The 21,299-nt window shown below is 38.4% G+C and overlaps 3 protein-coding genes across 3 annotated transcripts in view; 1 reads left to right on the top strand and 2 right to left on the bottom strand.

Moving 5' to 3' along the window:
• Positions 1–6,585, bottom strand: part of LOC132110376 (nidogen-1-like) — a 43,704-nt gene extending 37,119 nt beyond the window's left edge. The window contains exon 1 of the mRNA XM_059516927.1: positions 6,168–6,585. Coding sequence (XP_059372910.1) covers positions 6,168–6,371 — 204 coding nt within the window. The 5' untranslated portion in view covers positions 6,372–6,585. The remainder of the gene's footprint in view (positions 1–6,167) is intronic.
• Positions 6,586–7,185: 600 nt separating this feature from the next.
• Positions 7,186–9,021, bottom strand: LOC132110277 (zinc finger BED domain-containing protein 5-like). The gene has a single exon (XM_059516849.1). The coding sequence runs from the start codon at positions 9,019–9,021 to the stop codon at positions 7,186–7,188; it is 1,836 nt and encodes a 611-aa protein (XP_059372832.1).
• Positions 9,022–11,923: 2,902 nt separating this feature from the next.
• LOC132111071 (G protein-coupled receptor 137Ba) lies at positions 11,924–20,397 on the top strand. Its single transcript, XM_059518242.1, has 7 exons — positions 11,924–12,494; positions 14,133–14,182; positions 15,337–15,562; positions 17,327–17,476; positions 18,590–18,718; positions 19,295–19,416; positions 19,932–20,397. Exons 1-7 carry the CDS (start codon positions 12,144–12,146, stop codon positions 20,035–20,037), a joined length of 1,134 nt encoding a protein of 377 aa, XP_059374225.1. The 5' UTR covers positions 11,924–12,143; the 3' UTR covers positions 20,038–20,397.
• The last annotated feature ends 902 nt before the right edge of the window (positions 20,398–21,299 follow it).

The following is a 21,299-nucleotide window of genomic DNA, read 5'->3' as shown; positions in this document are numbered from 1 at the left end:
GACACTTCCTGCCGAAACGCTCTAGCTCTGCTGCGGGACGCCGTAGAAATGCGCCGCCCCCTCAGACCTCGAAGCCATCGCAGCCAGACTTACAGTCTCGCCCAGCGACCAAAACCCAGCACCGCTCTCGCTCTACGAGCCGCAAACTGCCAGAGAGACGGGGACCTCGGCCCAGGATTGTGCTGAACCCCGAGCCTCCGAAGCCCTCCTGACCTTCGTGCTGAAAAGACCGTGGTTAAGTCCCGCTGCGGCCGGACCACCACACAAGAAACCTCACATACTTCCTCCAATCCCCTCACTAAAGGCGGTTGGAGATGTCTATACTGCAGTAAACGAGCCTGTTACAATGCACGCATGCCTGCACACAAACGCTGTTTTCACGGCGACCTCAATAAAGCACAAAAAGAGCTTTTTCGATGTAGGCAGTGTGCCCACTGCACAGTACGCACCCCTACATGTATACACACTCCCCCAAGTGTCACAAAAACACACTCGGGTCCCCTTTCATGCCCACCTTCCCGCTCGCGCCGGAGGTGCTCTAAATGTAGCGCGCGTGCCCACTTCTCAGTGCGCAACCCTACAAATAAGCGCTGTCACCACAGTGTCCCAAGCACAGCATACTCGAGCTACTGGTCCCCTCATAACAGACGGCCAGTGCCCGAAGCACATTCAACCCATAGCCGCACGAGCCACTGCATGGCAGGCCATCCCCGGCATATCAAATTGGGTTTTGAATATAATAAAACGAGGTTACTCGCTCCAGTTCGCTCGCAGACCGCCGCGCTTTCGCGCCGTGGTCGAAACGAAAGTGAAAAGCGAAATGACACACATCCTTCGCGCCGAACTGATAAACCTTCTTGCAAAAGGGGCGATAGAAACTGTCCCCCCTGCGCAGCGCGAGTCAGGCTTTTACAGCCGCTACTTCCTCGTACAAAAAAAGGATGGCGGTCTCAGACCCATCCTAGATCTCAGAAGTTTGAACAAAGCGCTTATGGCGCGATCGTTCAAAATGTTAACTACCAAACAAATACTCGCGCAAATTCGCCCGAGGGATTGGTTTTTCTCAGTGGATCTGAAAGACGCTTACTTTCACATTCAAATAGCACCTCATCACAGGCCATTCTTGAGATTCGCCTTCGAGGGGCAGACTTATCAGTACATGGTTCTTCCATTCGGCCTCTCCGTAGCGCCCCGTACGTTTACACGGTGCATGGATGCCGCTCTCGCACCCCTGAGAATGCGGGGAGTGCGAGTATTGAACTACCTCGACGACTGGCTAGTTTTAGCCCATTCCGAGGAACTACTGACGACACACAGATCCTGGATCCTCAGCCATTTAGAATGCCTGGGTCTCACGATCAACACTGTCAAGAGCGCTCTGTCTCCCAGCCAGAGGATTTCCTTTTTGGGGATAGACATAGACTCTGTGACGTGTACAGCGCGTCTGACGTCACAGCGCGCTCTCACTATTCAGCATCTAGCCGTGTCGTTCAAAGCCGGGTCTCTTTACCCGCTCAAACGATTTCAAGAAATGCTAGGTCTGATGGCATCAGCCTCTGCGGTTCTCAAACTGGGCCTGCTGCGCATGCGCCCACTACAACGCTGGCTGAGAGACCGTGTTCCAGCGCGCGCCTGGATTTCCGGCCGCGCGCGCATCAAGGTGACCCACGGCTGCATCACAGCTCTGAGCCCGGAGCGACTGTTAAACATAAACTGTCTGGAGATGATAGCGGTCGAACTATCCCTGAAAGCTTTCCTCCCATTTTTAAAGGGCCACCACGTTCTGGTCAGATCAGACAGCATGTCAGTGGTGGCCTACATAAATCGCCAGGGTGGTGTCAGGTCAAAAACCTTGCACACCCTGACCGAACGTCTTCTGACATGGGCACATTACAATCTGCGCTCGCTAAAGGCAGCGCATGTACCTGGCATCCTGAACCGGGGCCCGGACATGCTTTCCAGGGCGAATGTTCCCCCTGGGGAGTGGTCTCTTCACCCACAAACGGTTCAGTTGATGTGGAGCATCTTCGGCAGGGCAGAGGTCGACCTCTTCGCCTCAGAAGACAACGCTCATTGCCCAATATATTTTTCAAAGAGCAGGGATGCGCTGGCCCTCGATTGGCCCAGACGCCCGCTTTATGCCTTCCCACCGGTCGCGATGCTACCGCAGGTCATCGATCGGGTCAGGAAGAGCAGATGTGCTATGCTGCTGGTAGCCCCACTCTGGACGACCCAACCTTGGTTCTCCGAGCTGATGCAGCTGTCCAGTACAGCCCCATGGCCAATACCGCTGCGGAAAGATCTCCTCACGCAGCTGAAGGGCGCACTCTGGCATCCCCACCCCGAACTTTGGGCCCTTCATGTATGGCCCCTCAACGGGTACCCGGGAACCTCCCTGAGGGAGTGTTAAAGACCATTACGGAAGCCAGAGCACCCTCAACCAGGCGCCTTTACGCGCAGAAATGGTCAGTGTTCTCCACCTGGTGCGGGACACGGAACCTAGACCCTCACTTATGTGACGTGACGGAGATACTCTCCTTCCTACAGGAGCGTTTAGATGCGGGCAGATCCCCGTCTACGCTCAAAGTGTATGTGGCAGCCATTGCAGCTTCTCATGCTCCGGTGGCCGGCCTATCACTGGGAAAAAACGAACTGGTCATTCGTTTCCTTAAGGGAGCTCGTCGGATGAACCCTCCCCGACCCCCTTCAATCCCTTCCTGGGACCTGTCTACGGTCCTAGAGGCCTTAAAGGGCCCCCCTTTTGAACCGCTTCAGTCTGTCGATATGAAGCTTCTTTCGTTCAAAACCGCTTTTCTACTGGCTCTGGCCTCAGTCAAGCGAGTGGGGGATTTACATGCGCTATCTGTAAGCGCTGACTGTCTCGAGTTTGGGCCTAATGACTCCAGAGTCATTCTCAGACCAAGACACGGCTATGTCCCCAAGGTGCTCTCAACACCGTTCAGAGCACAGGTCATCTCGCTGTCAGCCCTTTCCTCGCAAAGCGACGAAAGCAACGCGAGCTTCATCTGCCCCGTCAGGGCTCTCAAAACCTATATTGCGCGCTCCGCCTCATTCAGGAGGTTGGACCAGCTCTTCATATGCTTTGGTGGGCGCACCCGAGGTCTCGCCACCACGAAGCAGAGCCAATCGCGATGGATAGTAGACACTATCTCGCTGGCTTACAAATCTAAAGGCCTTCACTGCCCGTTCGGCATCAGAGCCCATTCCACCCGAGGTATGGCCTCGTCATGGGCGTGGTCCTGCGGGATACCACTGGATGATATCTGTGCGGCGGCAGGCTGGGCCTCTCCGTCCACATTTATTAGATTCTATAATCTGCAAGTCCCTGCCCTGCAGGCCAGGGTACTTTCTATATAGACGTGCTAAGCCTTATCACGTCCCCCTTTTTTCGTTCCCTATATAAAGCTCACTAAGGTTGGCTGTTGGGACTGGGATTTCTCCTGCTATAAAGCCCCGGGCTCTCGCCTCGGGCTGTGACAGGTCGAAGTTCCCGAGCACGCACGGCGTTTTACATTGTGTTCCCATAGCGTAAGCTAGCTTACGCAGTACGAGAGTACTCTCGAAAGGGAACGTACTCGGTTACTAACGTAACCTCGGTTCCCTGAGATGAGGGAACGAGTACTGCGTAACCTGCCGTGCTATGTGCTCGGACCGGGTGATCGCTTCAGTCGATTTAAAACCTGATCCCTATGGCGAAGCGGTGGCTTATATAGTTCCAGCCACGCCTATTTTGGCTATTTCCAGCCACGCCTATTTCCTCTCCGCCGCCTCACCATAGGTTGCTGCAGTTGCCACAGCACAGCCAATAAGCGCGCGAGCTGCTTCGCTTAGGTCTGCTGTGCTGCAGCACTGCGTTTTACATTATTTAAAAGTAAGGATAATTTTTGGCTTCATATTCTCGAGAAAAGGGGACCTTTTCCCATAGCGTAAGCTAGCTTACGCAGTACTCGTTCCCTCATCTCAGGGAACCGAGGTTACGTTAGTAACCGAGTACGATATGTGTGTATGCTATAAAACACTATGTGTTTTAATATAAAGAATATTTTCCAAGAACGTTTATTAAAACATTACTTCTTAGCCTACTTCATTCATTCAAAACGTACAGTTTTTAGATTTTTTTTCTTGGGTATGATAACTTTGAAAAAAAATAATAATAATAATCAGAGGGAATGTTCAATTTGATAATTTTGCAAACATTATGGGAACGTAACTTCGGAGTGTTTTCTAAACATTCAACAAGTAGTAGCTAACGTCCAACTAAAATGTTTCAGAAAAAACGTTCCATGAATGATGTATAAATTCTGCTGATGTTCAACGTTATTAAAGACCAGGGGTGCGTTCTCCGAAACTACCTTAACGCTACGTCGTTCTTAAGTTGTACCTTAAGAAGTACCTTATCGTTAATACGTGGTTTCCGAAACCTTCTTAGTTAAGTATACCTTCTGTAAGTCATGCGTTCGTAAGGTTGGTCTGGAGCGCTCTTAGCTATACCTTATCGCTGCTGACGGTTCATACCGCTAGTGGCCACCACTACACAAAAAGATTTTTTACATCGCAGTTTAATTACACATAGAAAATTTTATATGAACATTTAATATAAAATCTGATTTAGTAATAAAATTACATTTTTACTTTACTTTAAAATTATACACATAAAATACTTAAGTTGTTATAGCCTACACCCAGTGTATGGAAGTGTTTTCATTAATAAAGTTTCCATACACTAATGGTTGTTAGCTTTTTTAATTACTATCCTAAGGCACATCAGCTGGCGAACCATTTGACAGAAAAGGCTTAGGAGTCTATATAAAGAAAGATGAGTTTACACAAACTTTATAGCTATGGCAGCGAGACAGCGAGTACTTGTTTTAAATCAAAGACGGCGGCGTCCGCGGAGCCAGTTAGTGTATGTCAACTACTTTATAAGAGAGAACATTTTAGTCCACTGACTACCATGTCAGAAGAGACCATTGTAAAACATTTTGCCTGCCACGGGAGCAAATTCTGCAGCTCTTGCATCTTGTTGGCCCAGATTTGTCAAGACAAACTCGACGGAGCTACCCCCTCAGCCCCGAAATTCAGCTGCTGGCGGCTCTTCGTTTTTATGCTGTGGGGAGTTTTCTGGAGGTTGTTGGGGATGGATATGGGCTGAGTAAGACCTCAGTGTGGCTGGGCGATCTCTTTTTGCGGACTTTTTTCCCCGACATAGTGAATGTCGGTATGTCTCTCATGTTTGCGCTTTTATTGAGGAAATCATCCAATTACACAAATGAGCGATTTACGCCAATAATGTGATACGGCTGGTGGATAATCAGCATACGTTGTTGAGAACATTAACACACTTATGGCCGTGAGGGTTTGGGATTGTACACTTGCTAAATTATAAACACATACTCGTATTTATTTCTGCATGTACTTATTTCAATAAGCCCCAATAAATGCATTTTGTACTATTTCTAAAACGCTTCTTTATAAAGAACATTGTTTTCTCAATACTTTACCTTTACCGCTGTGAAGGAAAGAGCGCACAATCGATCATCGAGGCGTTGATATCAACTTATTCAGCACCTCCACCATGGACAGCAACTGCTAAGGTCGAACTTAAGAAGGTTTACCTTAAGCAACATCCTAAGGTATAGTTCGGAGAACACACGTAGCAAAGGTATACCTGTAGTTAAGGTGTACCTTTTGAGTATTCGTAGCGCGCTAAGAGACAACGTTATCGGAGAACGCACCCCAGATAACTTTGTACGAATGTTCTATTAACGTTACTGTAACACTGTTTCTTCTCAGCTTGAACATGAACGTTCTAAGAATGTTTCCTTTCAGCTCAGAAATGTACTTGATTACTACTATTTACTAATATAGCACTGACCTTTTGCATTACTGAACTGACCTGATAAAAAAGTATTTCAGAGTGTAACTAACGGTAAAACACTGATTTAACAGATAGATGTAGTTCTTGCAGATATTTTATAATCTCGCTCACTATTCTGGACATGCACTTGGAGCGCAAATTAAATAGGGCGACCACAGATCATTGCGTGAATATGATAATTACTTTTTAACATTGTTTACATCAAAGTATGTCATCATATGCAGCATCACTGAAGCTAGTGTGTATCATTCATAGCTGCAACACTCACGTAAATCTGGTCGAACTGTCCGTCGTAGAAAGTGAGGGCTGTCTCCAGCCTGATCTCCTGAGTCTCGTCGTTGCCTTCATCCAGAGACTGGTCTCCTGCGTGTCTTCCGAACGGAAGAAGATCCTGTCGTGTTATCCCTCTGACACACATGGATACTCCCAATAATAAGATCCACACTGACCATCTCTGCCCCTGCTGACCCATCTCCAGTCCCGAACCGAGGCTGAAGCTGAGACTGACTGACCAGTGGAGGATAGTGACCGAGTGAACCAGCAGCGCTCCTCCTCCTCTTCCTCTTCCTCTTATAGCCTCTTTCACATGAGGTTTTCATGTTCAACATTAACATTTTAGAATAAAAATGGACCTGTTATTCTGCAAACGCAAAGCACGCACACATGTGCCTCTCGCTAACCCTCTGCTGTTGTTCAGTTGGGGGTCACACCAGTGACGTCACGAGGGTGGTGGGATGGGGGGGGGGGCTTAAACCCCTGATCTTTAAGATTGAACGTTTTACTATCTAAATAAAATATGTTTAATAACTTGTATTATAAATCCATGATAAATAGTGTAACGGTTCAATAAAATGACTTAAAAGCTATGTGTGAGATCCATTCATCCAGGGTTCTTCCTAGCTCCTAGACAACCTAATTATTCATGAGCCCACTTATCATTCTCTGCAAATCAGTTACTACTGATAATCACACAAACATACAAATCCTTTGTTTCTAAACTCCACTGGACTTTACTTAACATTGTAAGTCATACAAAATGGCAACTTCTTCCTGAACAAAACTAAAAAAAAAAAAGACAAATCACCTTCACAATTATTAAAAGTGACACTGCATCATGTATCATAAAATTTTACCATGTAATGGTGTTCATGGCTTTCAACACATCTTCTTATAAACTCCATTCCTGCATGAAAGTGGCCTTTTACACTTTACCAGCTCTCTGAAGAAAATAACAAAATCCTGAACATTTAACTCTGCAAAAACTGCACCTTAATGTCCACATCTTTTCAGTGACTGGTGTGGGCTTGCTTCATGCTGCAGATCTTCTCAAATCGGGGTTGCAGCTGTGAGACTGCTACTCTTAGTTCATTTTCAATGTCCAGCTTTGATCTGTATTTAGTCTTGATGGAGGCCACAGCAGAAAAACCTATCTCACATAGGTAAGACGTGGCAAATGGAAGGAGTGTGGCCAGAGCTCTTTTACCTAGCAGTGGGAAATCTTTCTCCACTCCAATCCAAAATGCAGCTAGTGTCTTAGACTTAACCTCAAGCCTCATTGTTGAATCAGAGGTGACATCAATGAACTGTTCATTCTCTGTAGTGCTGAATTCGGCAGGTGGTGTTGCACTGAAGGGGTCTCGGATCCAGTCATATTGTGTAGGATCCTGCACTGGGAAGTACCTCTGGAAATGCTTTTGGAGGGCAGAGATGTGAGCTTTCATGCATGGGATCACTGTGTTCTGCAGCTTGTTGACCTCAATGAATGACTTCAGGTTCTCAAACGAGTCTATATTTCCCTCTGTAACTCGCTGCTCCCACATCTCAAGCTTTCTTGTGAATGATGTGATTTTATCTGCCAGATGTGGAAGGTGTGTGTTGCTGCCCTGCATCTGCAGATTTAGCTCATTGAGTTTTTGAAACATGTCACTGAGGTATGCAAGTTTCATGAGGAACTTGTTGTTGTTAAACTTGTGGGCAAGTTTATTTTCCTCCTCCTCCAAAAAGATGCGGATCTCATCCCGCAGTTCAAAGACCCTGGATAAAACCTTCCCACGTGACAGCCATCGGGACTCGCTGTGAAACAGAACAGCTGTGTGGTCGGAGCCCATTTCCTCACACAGTGCAGAGAAAATACGTGCTTTGACAGGTCGTGTTTTAATGTAGTTCACTGTAGTGATGACATCCGTCATAACATCGTGCAGGTCGGGACTCAGCTGTTTAGACGCCAGCGCCTCTCGGTGTATCATACAGTGTGTCCACTGCACGTTAGGGGAGATGCGCTTGATGAGCGCTTGCAGCCCCCCTCTTCTCCCAGCCATGGCCTGAGCCCCGTCTGTGCAGATCCCCACACAGTCCTCCCATTTCAGATCGGCCTCTCTCAAGTAAGTGTCAATTATTTTAAACAGTTCGTCTGCAGTGGCTCTGCTCGTCACTTGTTTGCAGAAAAGCAAATCCTCCCTCAAACCATCGGCATCAATGAATCTGACGTATGTTATCAATAAGCAGTCTTTATTACTGTCAGTCGCCTCATCCATCTGCAGAGCAAAGCGTCGGTCCCGTATCTTGTCATTTAGCTGCTCTTCTATGTCTTTTGACATATCATAAATACGCCTTGAGATAGTATTGTTTGAGAGAGGAATGGCCTTTAGCTTGCTGGCAGTGGCTTCGTCGATCATAGTTGAGACCATGTCGATCGCAGAGGGAAGTATTAATTCCTCGGCTATAGTGTGTGGCTTTTTACACTGAGCAACTCTGTAGGCAACTTTGTAGGATGCGAGTTGAGCATTTGCAGGCAGGGATGCTGCTTTAGTAAAGCGACACTGCTGTGCGCGACACTGTGTGAGTTTTTTTCTGAAGAACTCCACCGGCTTGTCTTTGTGCTCGGGATGTGTTGTCTCCAAGTGGCGTTTTAGTTTGTTCGGCTTCAGACTGTCGCAAGCTAGTATTTTTAGACACACAACACACTGTGGTCTTTCCTCCTTACCCACTGTTGTGCTGGTGAAGCCGAGTGCGAGATATGCCTCGTCATATTTTCTTGTCTTTGCTTTTGAAGTTGCTACATTTGGTGAAGATTCATCATCTGGTTTGCGTTTAGCTGGGAGCGCTGTCACAAACTTGTCCATGCTGTTATGCTAGCATTGTAACTAACCCGGGAATCCGTAGCCGTGCCGCGCCCCCCCTGCAATACCTCCGCCCCCCAGTTTGGGAACCACTGGTCTAGAGGTGACTAATGTAGTCTAGAGGTGGCTTTGTGGCTGAAATCTTGAATAACAGCGCCATCTACTGCTCAATCACTTCTCTACAACTAATCACTTCTCTAAACTAAGCTCGAGTAGGAATGAACTTTATCAATCATTTGTGCTATTTACATTAAATTATAAGAACATCCAGTGTCTGAAATGACACTTTGTATTTAATAAAATCAGTATTTTGTTAAAATATGTTTAACTAAACACATTTTTCAGAGATTGTGATGGAAGAATGCATGATTTTCCAGAATGCTCTTATTGTCTATAATGGAGCCAAACAACATGAAGTGGGAAACCTTGAAGAAAACACAGTGTAAATCGTCTGATCTGGAAGTTTTTAGTTGTAATGTTGAACTAATGTAATTGCTCTGTTGGGTGATTGTGCTGAACATCTTTAATTCAACTTCCTGTGTGCCGTGGCCTCAATTGAAAGGGAGCCTGTTTTTAATTATGAAGTATTTCAGTATTGCAAAGCAACATATTCATGACTTTAATTCAAACAATGCAAGGATAGAGCAAATATTTTTAATCAGTAGAATTTACTGTCAATAATCAAGATCATGTCTACAATATGATATATTTCACCCAAATTTATTAATAATTGTTCTTTTTTGATTAATTTAATGCATACTTGATGAATAAAAGCACAAAAAAGCACCCAAAGGTTTCTGCATGAATATCAATCACATTGATGATAATCAGAAATGTTTCTTAAGCAGCCAATCATCATATTAGAATGATTTCTGAAGATCATGTGACACTGAAGACTGGAGGAATGAAGCTGAAAATACAGCTGCGCATCACAGAAACAAATTATATTTAAACACATATTCACATAGAAAACACTTACTTAAAATTGTAATAATATATCAAATTTTGTACAGTATTTCTGATCAAATAAATGCAGCCCTGTTAAATAGAATAAACCTCATTTACATTTAAAAATCATAATGTTTCCAAATATATTGCATTTAACTCCCTAATAACCCGATCACATGACCTTTGTTGGATTATTATTGCACTTGTGATTGATTAGTCTCACAGCTGTCCTTTGCTGCCCTGTGTCAGAGTACGGTGACAGCTTGACCTCTGACCTCTGGGCCCAGCTGTATTTGTCACTGACTTGCTGCCATGTGAATGAGAACCTAAGCTGCATCAGCAATAATTCACAAATACAGTCCCAGACACAGAGAGGTTCTCATGGCTAGAGTAACACTGAACAGTTATGAACCCTTCAGAGCAGAGATTTAATCAGATTTAATGAGATTACAGCAATAACTGGACCGGCTAACTCAAGTCTGGAGTCTAAAAGAGCCAACACAGTCGGAAAATACATAAAAAAATATAAATATTAGATGAAAAACTTACATTTGAAAAACTTAGAACATTAGAAATGTTAACTTGGCAATTATTAATAATAATAAAAAAAATAGGTTAAAGTTTAAGAATTAAAATGACTAAAACAATAATACAAAAATTAAATTTGAGTAGAAATATTTAAAATAATAATAATAAAAAAATGACAAAAAAAACACAATAAAATCATTCTGATTTAAATGCTCAGTAAAGTTATGTGCAAACCTGTAAACAGCCAATCTTTAACTATTTTATTAGAGTTTCTAGACTGATTTTGGCTCTACTAAAGTAAATAAAATACAATTTAATTAAATTGCAGCTGACCTTATTTATAAAGCATAAAGTTACTTATAAAGATGCAACTGGAGTCTCGTTATGTAAATGGGACTCAAATAATATAAAGGCTCTATTCTAATGAAGTTTCAAGTTTGTAGACTGCTCTATATTTTAGTAAAAAAGGATTTAGATTCATTTTAATAATTAAGATTTAGGTGCAACTAAAGGAAAATGTAAAAAAAGAAATAAGAAAGATTATTACCTATTGCAAAAATAAGATTAATGGCCTAATTAAGAAAAAAGCAACAAAGTTGTAAAGTTGCTTATATAAAGATGTAACTGGCGTTTCATTATGTAAAGCAAATAATCTGCTCTATTGAATCTTCAAGCTTCTAGGCTATTATATATTTTAGAAAAATTATTTATACAATATTTATACAGTTACTTATACAACAGTTAAGATTTAGGTCCACCTGAAATGAATAAATGAATTAAAAAAAAAAAGATTTATACTTATTCCAAAAATGTAATTTAAAATTAATGTCCTAATGAAGGAAAACACATAAATAAATAAATAAATAAATAAATAATTTATACTAATTCAGTTTTTTTTTGTTACTATTGAAGGAAACAATAAAAATAAAAAATATTGTTAATTATATATTTTAGTAAAAGGATTTATGCAATATTGAATAACTTTTTAAATAGTTAAGATTTAGGTCCAACTGAACAAAAATGCAAACAAACGAACGAATGAACGAATGGACAATAAAATGAAATAAAGATGTATACTAATTCCAATCATTAAATATGTAAATAAAATGCAAATGAAAATAAAAATGCAAAATAAAAAATGTAAATAAAAATGCAAAGAAAAAAAAAGTACACTAATTCCAAAAAATTCAGATTTGGGGGGAAGACATTAAAATGGTCCCTGACTTGTACAGTATAAAGTTGCTTGCAATAAATATGTAACCTGTGTTTCATACGTATTGAATCTTCACACAAACCTGTAAAGAGCCATAGCTGCAGAAAAGCAGCACAAGCATCCCGTGGGAAGCCTGAGCGCAGGGTTAAAGGTCAACACCGCGTCAAAGGGTCCGCCCCCCCTTCAGCTTTCACTGCCCGCTGCACAATCCTCTTCCTGCAGCTGAATGCAGCTCAGTCTCGCACCGCAGGAGGAAGTGCTGCTGGCTTTCTTTTCCTCTTTCTCCCTCGTTTCCTTCCCCTAAACCCTGGGCTGCTCTCAGTCGCTGGTTTTCTCCTGCAGAATCAGAGCTGTGTTTGGATTGAACACGTGAAAGAGGAGTAGCAGAAGCCGCTGGAGGAGGACAGACCCCGTCTAGACCTCCTTCTCCAGAGTCATGGAGAGCGACTCTCTCCCTCCTCCTCCGACCTTCAGCCCGGCCGTGCCTCCCTTCGTCAAGCTGGGGCTGACGGTGGCCTACACCATCTTCTACTCTCTGCTCTTTGTGTTCGTGTACGTGCAGCTCTGGCTGGTGCTGAGATACAGACACAAGCGCTTCAGCTACCAGACGGTGTTTCTGTTCTTGTGTCTGCTGTGGGCGGCTCTGCGAGCGCTGCTCTTCTCCTTTTATTTCAGAGACTGCGTGACCGCAAACACACTCGGACCCTTGTCTTTCTGGCTGCTCTACTGTTTCCCCGTCTGCCTGCAGTTCTTCACCCTCAGCCTCATGAATCTGTACTTCGCACAGGTGAGTTCCACACCTAGCAGTCGTGGTGACAGTAAAGTCTGGTTTTAAGACTACAGTCACATGTGCGTTTATGAGAGCAGAATACAAAGTATTCTAAGTGTCTATTGTCTTTAGATAAGGAAACAACATTTTTAATACTTGAAACAACTCTCTGTTCCTGGGTTTGTTAGGAAGAATTCATAAAGCATAACTGCATTAATTTTATGAGATGCCATTCAGTTTTTTTGTATTTTGAGTTAGATTTTATTTTTCTGTTTTCTGTTTTAATTTTTGTTTATTTTTGAGTAATTTTGTTATTTTAGTATAATTGGTAAACCATTATAGTTTTTGTTAATTTTCCAAATACAACCATGTATAGTACCGCATATTTTGTTAATATTTTAAATGAGCTTTTCTGTTTTTTTTCTTTTAATTTTAGTTAAAGTTTAATAATAATTATTTAAACTTTAATCACCAAAGTATAATTATTAAAATAAAAAAATAATTCAGATTTATTACATTTTATATTTTTGTATTATTGGTATACAATTATAGTTTTTATTAATATTTTATATTATAATTTATTTTAAAATTGTTATTTTATGTTGTTTTTAATTTTGTCATGATTTATATCACGATTAAGTTTTTTTTTTAAATATTTTTTATTTAATTTTTATTTATTTATTTAATTTTTAGTTCATGTATATTTTATTTCATATAATAAAGATGTTTTTTTATGGTTTTGGTTTTAGTTAACGATAATAATTCTGGCCACCTATTAAAATACAGAAAAAACGTTTCACCACCCAATCAATATCTGATGGATAAAATAAAAAATGCATGATTGCAAAAATGCATGCATGATTATCGCTGCATAGATAATAATAATAATATGACATCGAAGGCAAGAAAGAGCAGCTTGGGTCATTATTGATTCACACTCACGCAGTTCAATATTATGTGTACTGTATATTCTCACAATGCATATTCTTCCAAAAGCAGAATTTAAACTCTTCCTGTTTTTGTTATGATCAAAGCTGCGTATGTAAATGAATCATTCGTGTAGGAGTTCAGTGTGAGAGAAAAAGGGAAGTGAAATCATTGGCTGCGGTCTGAAGCGTTTACAGTACTCTATAAAATACACTACAGGAAAAACTGTGAAGTATTTACAGTAAATCACCACTAATATACCACCTACAATAAACAACTGATTTATATGACAATGCATGTTATTTCAAATGTACGACAAGCACACATGGGTTACTTTTGTCATTTAGTGTACAGTACATATGGTTAAGAACTGTGCATTTTAGGAAAAAAATCAATTTTGGAGGATTTTTAGGTCTAGTTTTATTCAAGTCAAAAATAAGTATAATCTTTCTTTCATGCTAATGTCATTTTTAAAGGCTAGATCATGTTGAAAAAACTCTGTAAGGTAACTTTTTACAGTATAGAATCAGATCTTATGCACTGCTGATCTGTCAGTGTTTATGATGGAGACTGCACTTGCTTTACAATCTGGTTTCTGCTTTGATCCAAATGTTTTAACTGGTGACTTTTATGATCATACATGTGTCATTCTTGGTTTAATAATTCATGAGTTTAAATGCTTTATGCATGCAATATTTACACTAACTTATGCCTTGTTTTCTGGTACAGGTCATTTTCAAGGCGAAGTCTAAATATTCACCAGAACTTCAGAAGTACAGGTGAATATATGGACCCCAAAAATATACTCGGAAACTTAGATACTCTTAAAATACTTATTTTAAACTTTCATCATTTTAAAAGTAATGCTTCTTTTCAGAGATTTGGAATAATCTACCCCAAAATCTCTCCAGATATTCATAACTCACTTATTAATGCTGTTTTGGTTTCTTTTGCTGATGTATTTGTATTATGTATTTCGATTGTAAATTATATTATGTATTACATCTGTAATGCGACCTTGAGTTATTGTTATTATTATGGTATCTGACTAAAAATCTAGTTAAAAAATATATTTTTACTATAATCAAAATGTAAAACATTATGTCTGATTGGCTGCTGTCAGGTTAGAATAAAAAGGTTAATAATAAAAAAAAACTATAATTTAATATAATGTTAATTTATAACGTTATTTTTAAACATAATAATGTTTTATCTACTGTATAATTGTTTTATAGATAAAGCAGAATGATAGTTTTTTCAATAATTAGCATCAAGATATTATTATATTTTTATTAATATTTTAAATATGTTATTTTATATTTCCTGTTTTAATTAGAATTTATCATTATTATTTAATTCAGTTTTTGTCATTTTAAATAGTTTTAAATATACTGTATACATTTTTATAGATAAAGCGGAATAATATTTTTTTCAATTATTAGAATCAAGATATTATATTTTATTCATATTTTATATATTTCCTGTTTTAATCAGACTTTTATAGTTATTATTTAATTCAGTTTTTGTCATTTTAAATAGTTTTAAATAAACTGTATAATTTTTTTATATATAAAGCAGAACAAGATATATTTAAATAATTAGTATCAAGGTATGATTATATTTTTAGTAATATTTTAAATAAGTTATTATTTTTATATTTCCTGTTTTAATTAGAATTTTATAATTGTTATTTAATTCAGTTTTTGTCATTTTAAATAGTTTTATATATATAAAATAAACTCAGTTAAAATGAGAAATGTTCCTTTGGCAAGTAGCTGAAATACAAAGTTATTTATTATGTATTTCTAATGCATTATATTTTATTACAGTTAATGTTTTTTTTGTTTCAAGTAACGGACATGTTATTTTATTAGGTTCTGCATATGCATGTGGTGTACTTGATTCAGTGTTTGATGTATTCTGCACACGTCAGGCTGCCGCTGTACCTGCTCTTCCTGTGCATCAGCATCCTCTTCCTGCTAGTGAACCTGACCTGTGCTCTGCTGGTGAAGATGCAGACGAAGGCCGACACAGAGACTGTAGTGCTGGTGCGTGTGGCCATCAACGACACGCTGTTCGTCCTCTGCGCCGTCTCACTCTCACTGTGTCTCTATAAGATCGCCAAGATGTCTCTGGCCAACATCTACCTAGAGTCCAAGGTAAAGACAGGAATATACTACAGTATACACAGAAGACAAGACAGGTGTGTGTGTGTATATGTTTTGGTTGTTTGTTCACAAGAGTTTAGAAGAGAGGAAGGAGAAAGAAGGAGAAAGGCACCCTGGAAAAACATTTACAGAGATTTTTACATTATCTTTTTCAGTCTTTGAAAGCTTGTTGTCTTTTATCAATGTGCCAGTCTTCCCACGTCCACCGTGTGTCCATCTAAAGAGGCTGAACTGGACCGCTGGATACTTTCCTAACTTTGCTTATGCACTTTTTGATGCTATGCATATCAGGGTTATTATTGAAAACAAAACCATTAAAAAAATTGTTACTTGATATTAAATAAACATTAACAGAAAGTAAATTATATATATAAGCTACCCACCAGGGTCATTACAGTAAACATAATGATAAATAAATAAATAAATATTTTCGTTACTTGAAATTAAATAAACTTAAATGTATGCCTAGACAACATTTGCCATTTACATTTCGTTTAACTTGATTTATTTAAATAATAGTAAAAAAAAAAGACAACTTCCAATAAACATTTCAAGATTCTAGATTTGTGTTGGATGTTATCTTTGGAATGGAAACATGGATATTTTATGTGTAAACATCATACTTTTTTGTTTTATTTCAGTGAATGTCAAAAAACTAGCGAGTTAAGTCAGTAGTAGTGTAAACATGACTGAAGACGTCAAAAGCAGAGCGACAGACGAACCGATTCAAATGAGTGAGTCATTTCCGCTGGAACCGCTCCGATTGATTCAATCTCGTGACTTCGATCGTTTAGTTCAAGCGATTCACTTTCAAAAATCAGTTCAAAAGTACCTTTCATTTTCGAATTGCGACATCGCTTGTAACGATTTTAAAAAGTACGTAGTGAAGGGTGAAACGGAGCTTTTTGAAACGCAAAATAATTCAATGTTTCGGAGAGCTCCAATCGGATCGCGTATTGTGAATCATTTGATCATTTAGCAAAAGATACTGGGCATGCGCACATCAATAAAGCGTAATTTTCCTCACACTGTACAACATTAATTACTATTTTTGCATTATTGTAAGGGGTAGGGTAGGTTTAGGGTTGGGTAGGCGTAGACTTTAATAAAACACAATCTAATCGGTAGAAAATGAAATACACAAATATAAATCCCTTTTGGGTTCTTATTATGTAATTAATCATGGTTTTATTATAGAAAACGTAAAACTTTAAATATGTTGGTTGACCTCTTCATATTTAAGGAGAAATGTATATATATATATATATATTTATAGGGTGTATACTGGTAAAGTGGGACAAAAAATGCTCATTCTTTTTAAATTTGTGATTAAATACTAAAACTATATAAGCTAAAATTCCTAAACTAAAAAAAAGGCTATATAGACATATATAAAAAAGACAAAAACTCAAAATCACCTCAAATTAAAGTAAAAACATAAAATAAAAAAATAAATCCAAGAAAAAAACATAAAAGGTTGCAAAGTTGTCAAACATAGAACCAGTTATACACTATATCCAATTTATATAATTAATGTCACATAATTTGTCTTCATTTTTTTTTTACATTCTCAAGTAAAACAAGATTATTTCATGTTAAACTGAGTTTTAGTTAACAGTTTAAACACTGACAGAGAGGAATAGATCATAAAGTCAATGTGAATCACTGTTCAAAAACAGTATGTTTCTTCCATTGTAAAAAGACTTGAATGATCAGAACTGATTCTGAGCTGAACGTCTCATCTTTTCTGTCCAGGGAACATCCGTGTGTCAGGTGACTCTGATCGGAGCGACGGTGATCCTGCTGTACTCCTCCCGTGCGTGTTATAACCTCGTGGTGCTGGCACTGGCAAAAGTCAAGAGCATCCACTCATTTGACTATGACTGGTACAACGTATCAGACCAAGTATGTTCAACACAGTTGTTTTGATAAAGTGAACATGATGCATTTGTGGTTTCAACATTATTAGCTCTTCAGACATTCTTCTTGAAAATAAAACAGGTGTCATCTGTATGCAAAAGTGACACAAATTAGTTTTTTGACCTCTGAAGATGTGTGCAATTTAACCGTTTACTCATGGAGCCACACCGAGATCAACATATATCTGGATTTGAACCATTTGTGACCCTGGAGCACAAAAGCAGTCTTAAGTCTCTGAGGTATATTTGTAGCAATAGCCAAAAATACATTGGGTTAATATTTTTTTTTCTTTCATGCCAAAAATCATTAGGATATTAAGTAAAGATCATGTTCCTTGAAGATATTAAGTAAATTTGCTACTGTAAATATATCAAAACTTAATTTTTGATTAGTAATATGCATTGCTAAGAATTAATTTGGACGACAATGATTTTCTCAATATTTAGATTTTTTTGCATCTTCAGATTCCAGATTTTCAAATATTGTTCTCCTAACAAACCATACATCAATGGAAAGATTATTTAGTCATCTTTCAGATGATGTAGAAATCTCAATTTCCAAAAATTGACACTTAAGACTGGGTTTGTACTCCAGGGTCACATATAAGGCCTTATAGATGCTAAAAGCAAAGTTTGTTAAGAATCAGTATCTAAAATGATATTAAGATATCTTTAATATGAGTTCCAGGCATGTAAAGTGCTTTTCCCCATTTTCAAATGGTCAACATTGGGATTTAATGCAACAGAGATGGCTAAAATCAACAGATTTTGCTAATAGACCTACTAATCTCTGTGTGAAATTAACATTATGGGACTGCCATCTTTCTGAAGTAATTTTTTCCCTCCTGTAATTTGGCTCTGAATCATCAGATTGCGTCATTTTGACCTATTTTATAAAATAGTGGATTATTCATTATATATGCATTCATGGTATTTAATATTTTGGCTTTCATTATTAATCATGTTTGTCTTTTTTTAGCAACATTATGGACAAAAAAAATTAAGTTGGGGAATTTTTTTGGTTTTAGTATTTTTGTTTTCATACTAAAGTTTGTCTTGATGAATTTGACTATTTTGATGATTTTTTTTAACGCTGCAGGCAGATCTGAAGTCGATGTTGGGCGACGCTGGATATGTGGTTTTTGGGGTGATCCTGTTTGTTTGGGAGCTGCTGCCCACTTCACTGGTGGTCTTCATTTTCAGAGTCCGAAAGCCGGCTCAGGATCGAGTATGAGATATATCATCTTTTATTAAAATTTCCAGTTCTTAACATACAATACTTAAATTCCCATTCAAAATTTTGGGGTCAATAAATTTTTTTTTTTAAATGTGGTGAGCAAGGATGCATTATAAAGTGACAGTAAAGACATTTATAATGTTACAAAAGATTTCTATTTCAAATAAATGCTGTTTTTTGAACGTTCTATTCATCAAAGAATCCTGAAAATTTAAATGTATCACAGTCTCCACAAAAATATTGTGCAGCACAACTGTTTTCAACATCGATGATAATCAGAAATGTTTTCTTGATCATGTGAGAATGAAGACTGGAGGAATGATGTTGAAAATACAGCTGCACATCACAGAAATAAATTACACTTTAACAGATATTCACATAGAAAACAGCCGTTTTGAATTGTAATAATATTTCAAAAAATTACTATGCTTTTAAAGTAAATAAATCCAGACCTGATGAGCGCAAGAGACTCGAAAAAATCCTACCGACCCCAAACTTTTGAACGGTAGTGTACATATATACAGTGATATACAATATAAAGCTGAAGACTCTCTCTTTGGCTTGTAGAGTGTGTCAGTGATCCCCGGCCACATGTTCTCATCTAGAGCTTATTTCTTTGACAACCCGCGGCGTTACGACAGCGATGATGATCTCGCGTGGAGTATCATCCCACAAAACATTCAAGCCAGGTAAGACAGCACTCAGTCTCAAATTAATCACTATATTTAATAATCTACTACATGCCATCTGATTGATAGTTTATATATTTAATCAAGTAAAACATATTTTAGTCATTGTACAAACATCCACCTTAAGCTCGAGCTTCACGTGTCTTTTTGCTGTCAAATCTTTACAGATTTTTATTATCTTAAGTAAACGTAAGAATAATTTTGATATTTCAAGATGAACACTTACTGGACTGAAGCAGCTTAGATTTACTTGATTATTTAGGTTTTTTTTGAAAAACCGTGTTTAGATGTATCAAATAGCATTCAGAACTTAACCTATTTACTTTCCTGTTTGCATATTCTTGGTTTTATTGTCTACAACTAATCTGTATAAAACAAAAGTAATCACAAATGACATACTTCAGCTTTAAATTTTCAAAGGAAAGCACTGCTATAAATTAGACTTAACGTCATGCATTGAATGTATTAATCTGACCATAAAGGGTTAATTAATGATCTATTGCTTTGGTTCACAGTCTTTCGCCGGACAGTTATGATTGGGGTGGTCGAAGCAACAGTTTTACTGCAAATGTTGAAGGAGAAGAGTCCCATCTAGCACCAGAGGAGTTGTATCCCCACTAGAACATTCCCAATGAGGAGTGGTATTATTTTGCACATTTCCTATCACTGATGGGTAATATTTCATACCACAGATGCCTTTACTGCTATTTATTACGGGATTTAATACAACAGTACAGCTTTGGAAGCAAAACTACCAGTAATTTTCTCCAAGAAGAAAAAGAAAGTAATGTGCAAATGTTTCTTTGTGTAAATGTGATTTCAAATGCACTACTCAGAGATCAATCAGATAAGTTTTGCTCACTCCCATGATGCATTGCGAATTATTTGATCGAGTCGACCTCCCTACGTTCTACATAGTAGTACTTGTATATTTAAATATTTGTAAGTGTTTGTAGTAAATATTTATATTTTGTATTTAAATATTTTAAATACTTTTTATTTAAATATTTTAAATACTTTTTTTTATATAAATCTACAAATTCAACACTTAAAATCAATGACTGTACAACTGATTCAAATTATTTGCAATGACTCTGGGAAAAGTAATACATTGCCTCATTAAATAAAATTAATTAACATTTCTTGGAATTGAAATACCTGTGGAGAAAATGAATGGGAAAAATATTTCCAGAATCAGTGCTACTGAATATGTGGCTGTTCATTGTAGCCTTCAATTCTTTCAACTTTTAAGCCAGTAGTTCCTATTTCAGATGAATTAACTCAATACAAGCTATTTTTCTGAGTTTGCACTGTCAGTTATATACAGAAGAATATATATGAATTAATATATTGAGTATCTTAGATAAGTATGCTAACTTTCCACTTTGTGAAACGTAGTTTTTGTTGCCATTTTTGTATCGCTGCTCAATAAACAAAATCATTATCTTCATTCCAGTTCTGTTCAGATTCCGGACACAAACCTGTTTTAAAAAGCCTGATGAAGGAAATAACTTCATGTTCACTTGGCCTGAACTGTGAAAACATTGTTGACCCTCTCCCAATGAACATTTAGACGACTGCGATATAACAGAATGACCACTATAGACAAAAAACACAATAAAAAGTATATATTTTTAAATGTTGAGAGGTGAAAGGGGATCGGTTTGTTGACCATTGTTTTTATCAATGCATTTTTAGTGTTTGATTGTACGGTTTGTAGCTTTTGCACTTTGTAAAACTTTGTTTTCTACATTAATAAAAGTTAAATTCTCTATATTACAGACATTGGGATCACTTGTCTAGAGACTGAATGAAACCTATTGCAGATTGACACAGACTGTTTATCATTGCATCAGTGTCTTATCAGTGGATGCTCTTCAGTG

The sequence above is a fragment of the Carassius carassius genome, chromosome 30, assembly GCF_963082965.1.
Source record: "Carassius carassius chromosome 30, fCarCar2.1, whole genome shotgun sequence".
NCBI lineage: Eukaryota > Metazoa > Chordata > Actinopteri > Cypriniformes > Cyprinidae > Carassius > Carassius carassius.
The sequence above is the reverse complement of the archived record's forward strand: the minus strand, read 5'-3'. Positions and strand labels throughout refer to the sequence as shown.

Excerpts from the sequence above, each read along its gene's own strand:
- LOC132111071 (XM_059518242.1), top strand. The coding sequence starts at position 12,144 with ATGGAGAGCGACTCTCTCCCTCCTCCTCCGACCTTCAGCCCGGCCGTG. Across the intron at positions 12,495-14,132 it reads TGAATCTGTACTTCGCACAG|GTCATTTTCAAGGCGAAGTC; the intron begins GTGAGTTCCACA and ends TTTCTGGTACAG. Across the intron at positions 19,417-19,931 it reads CCACAAAACATTCAAGCCAG|TCTTTCGCCGGACAGTTATG; the intron begins GTAAGACAGCAC and ends TTTGGTTCACAG.
- LOC132110277 (XM_059516849.1), bottom strand. The coding sequence starts at position 9,021 with ATGGACAAGTTTGTGACAGCGCTCCCAGCTAAACGCAAACCAGATGAT.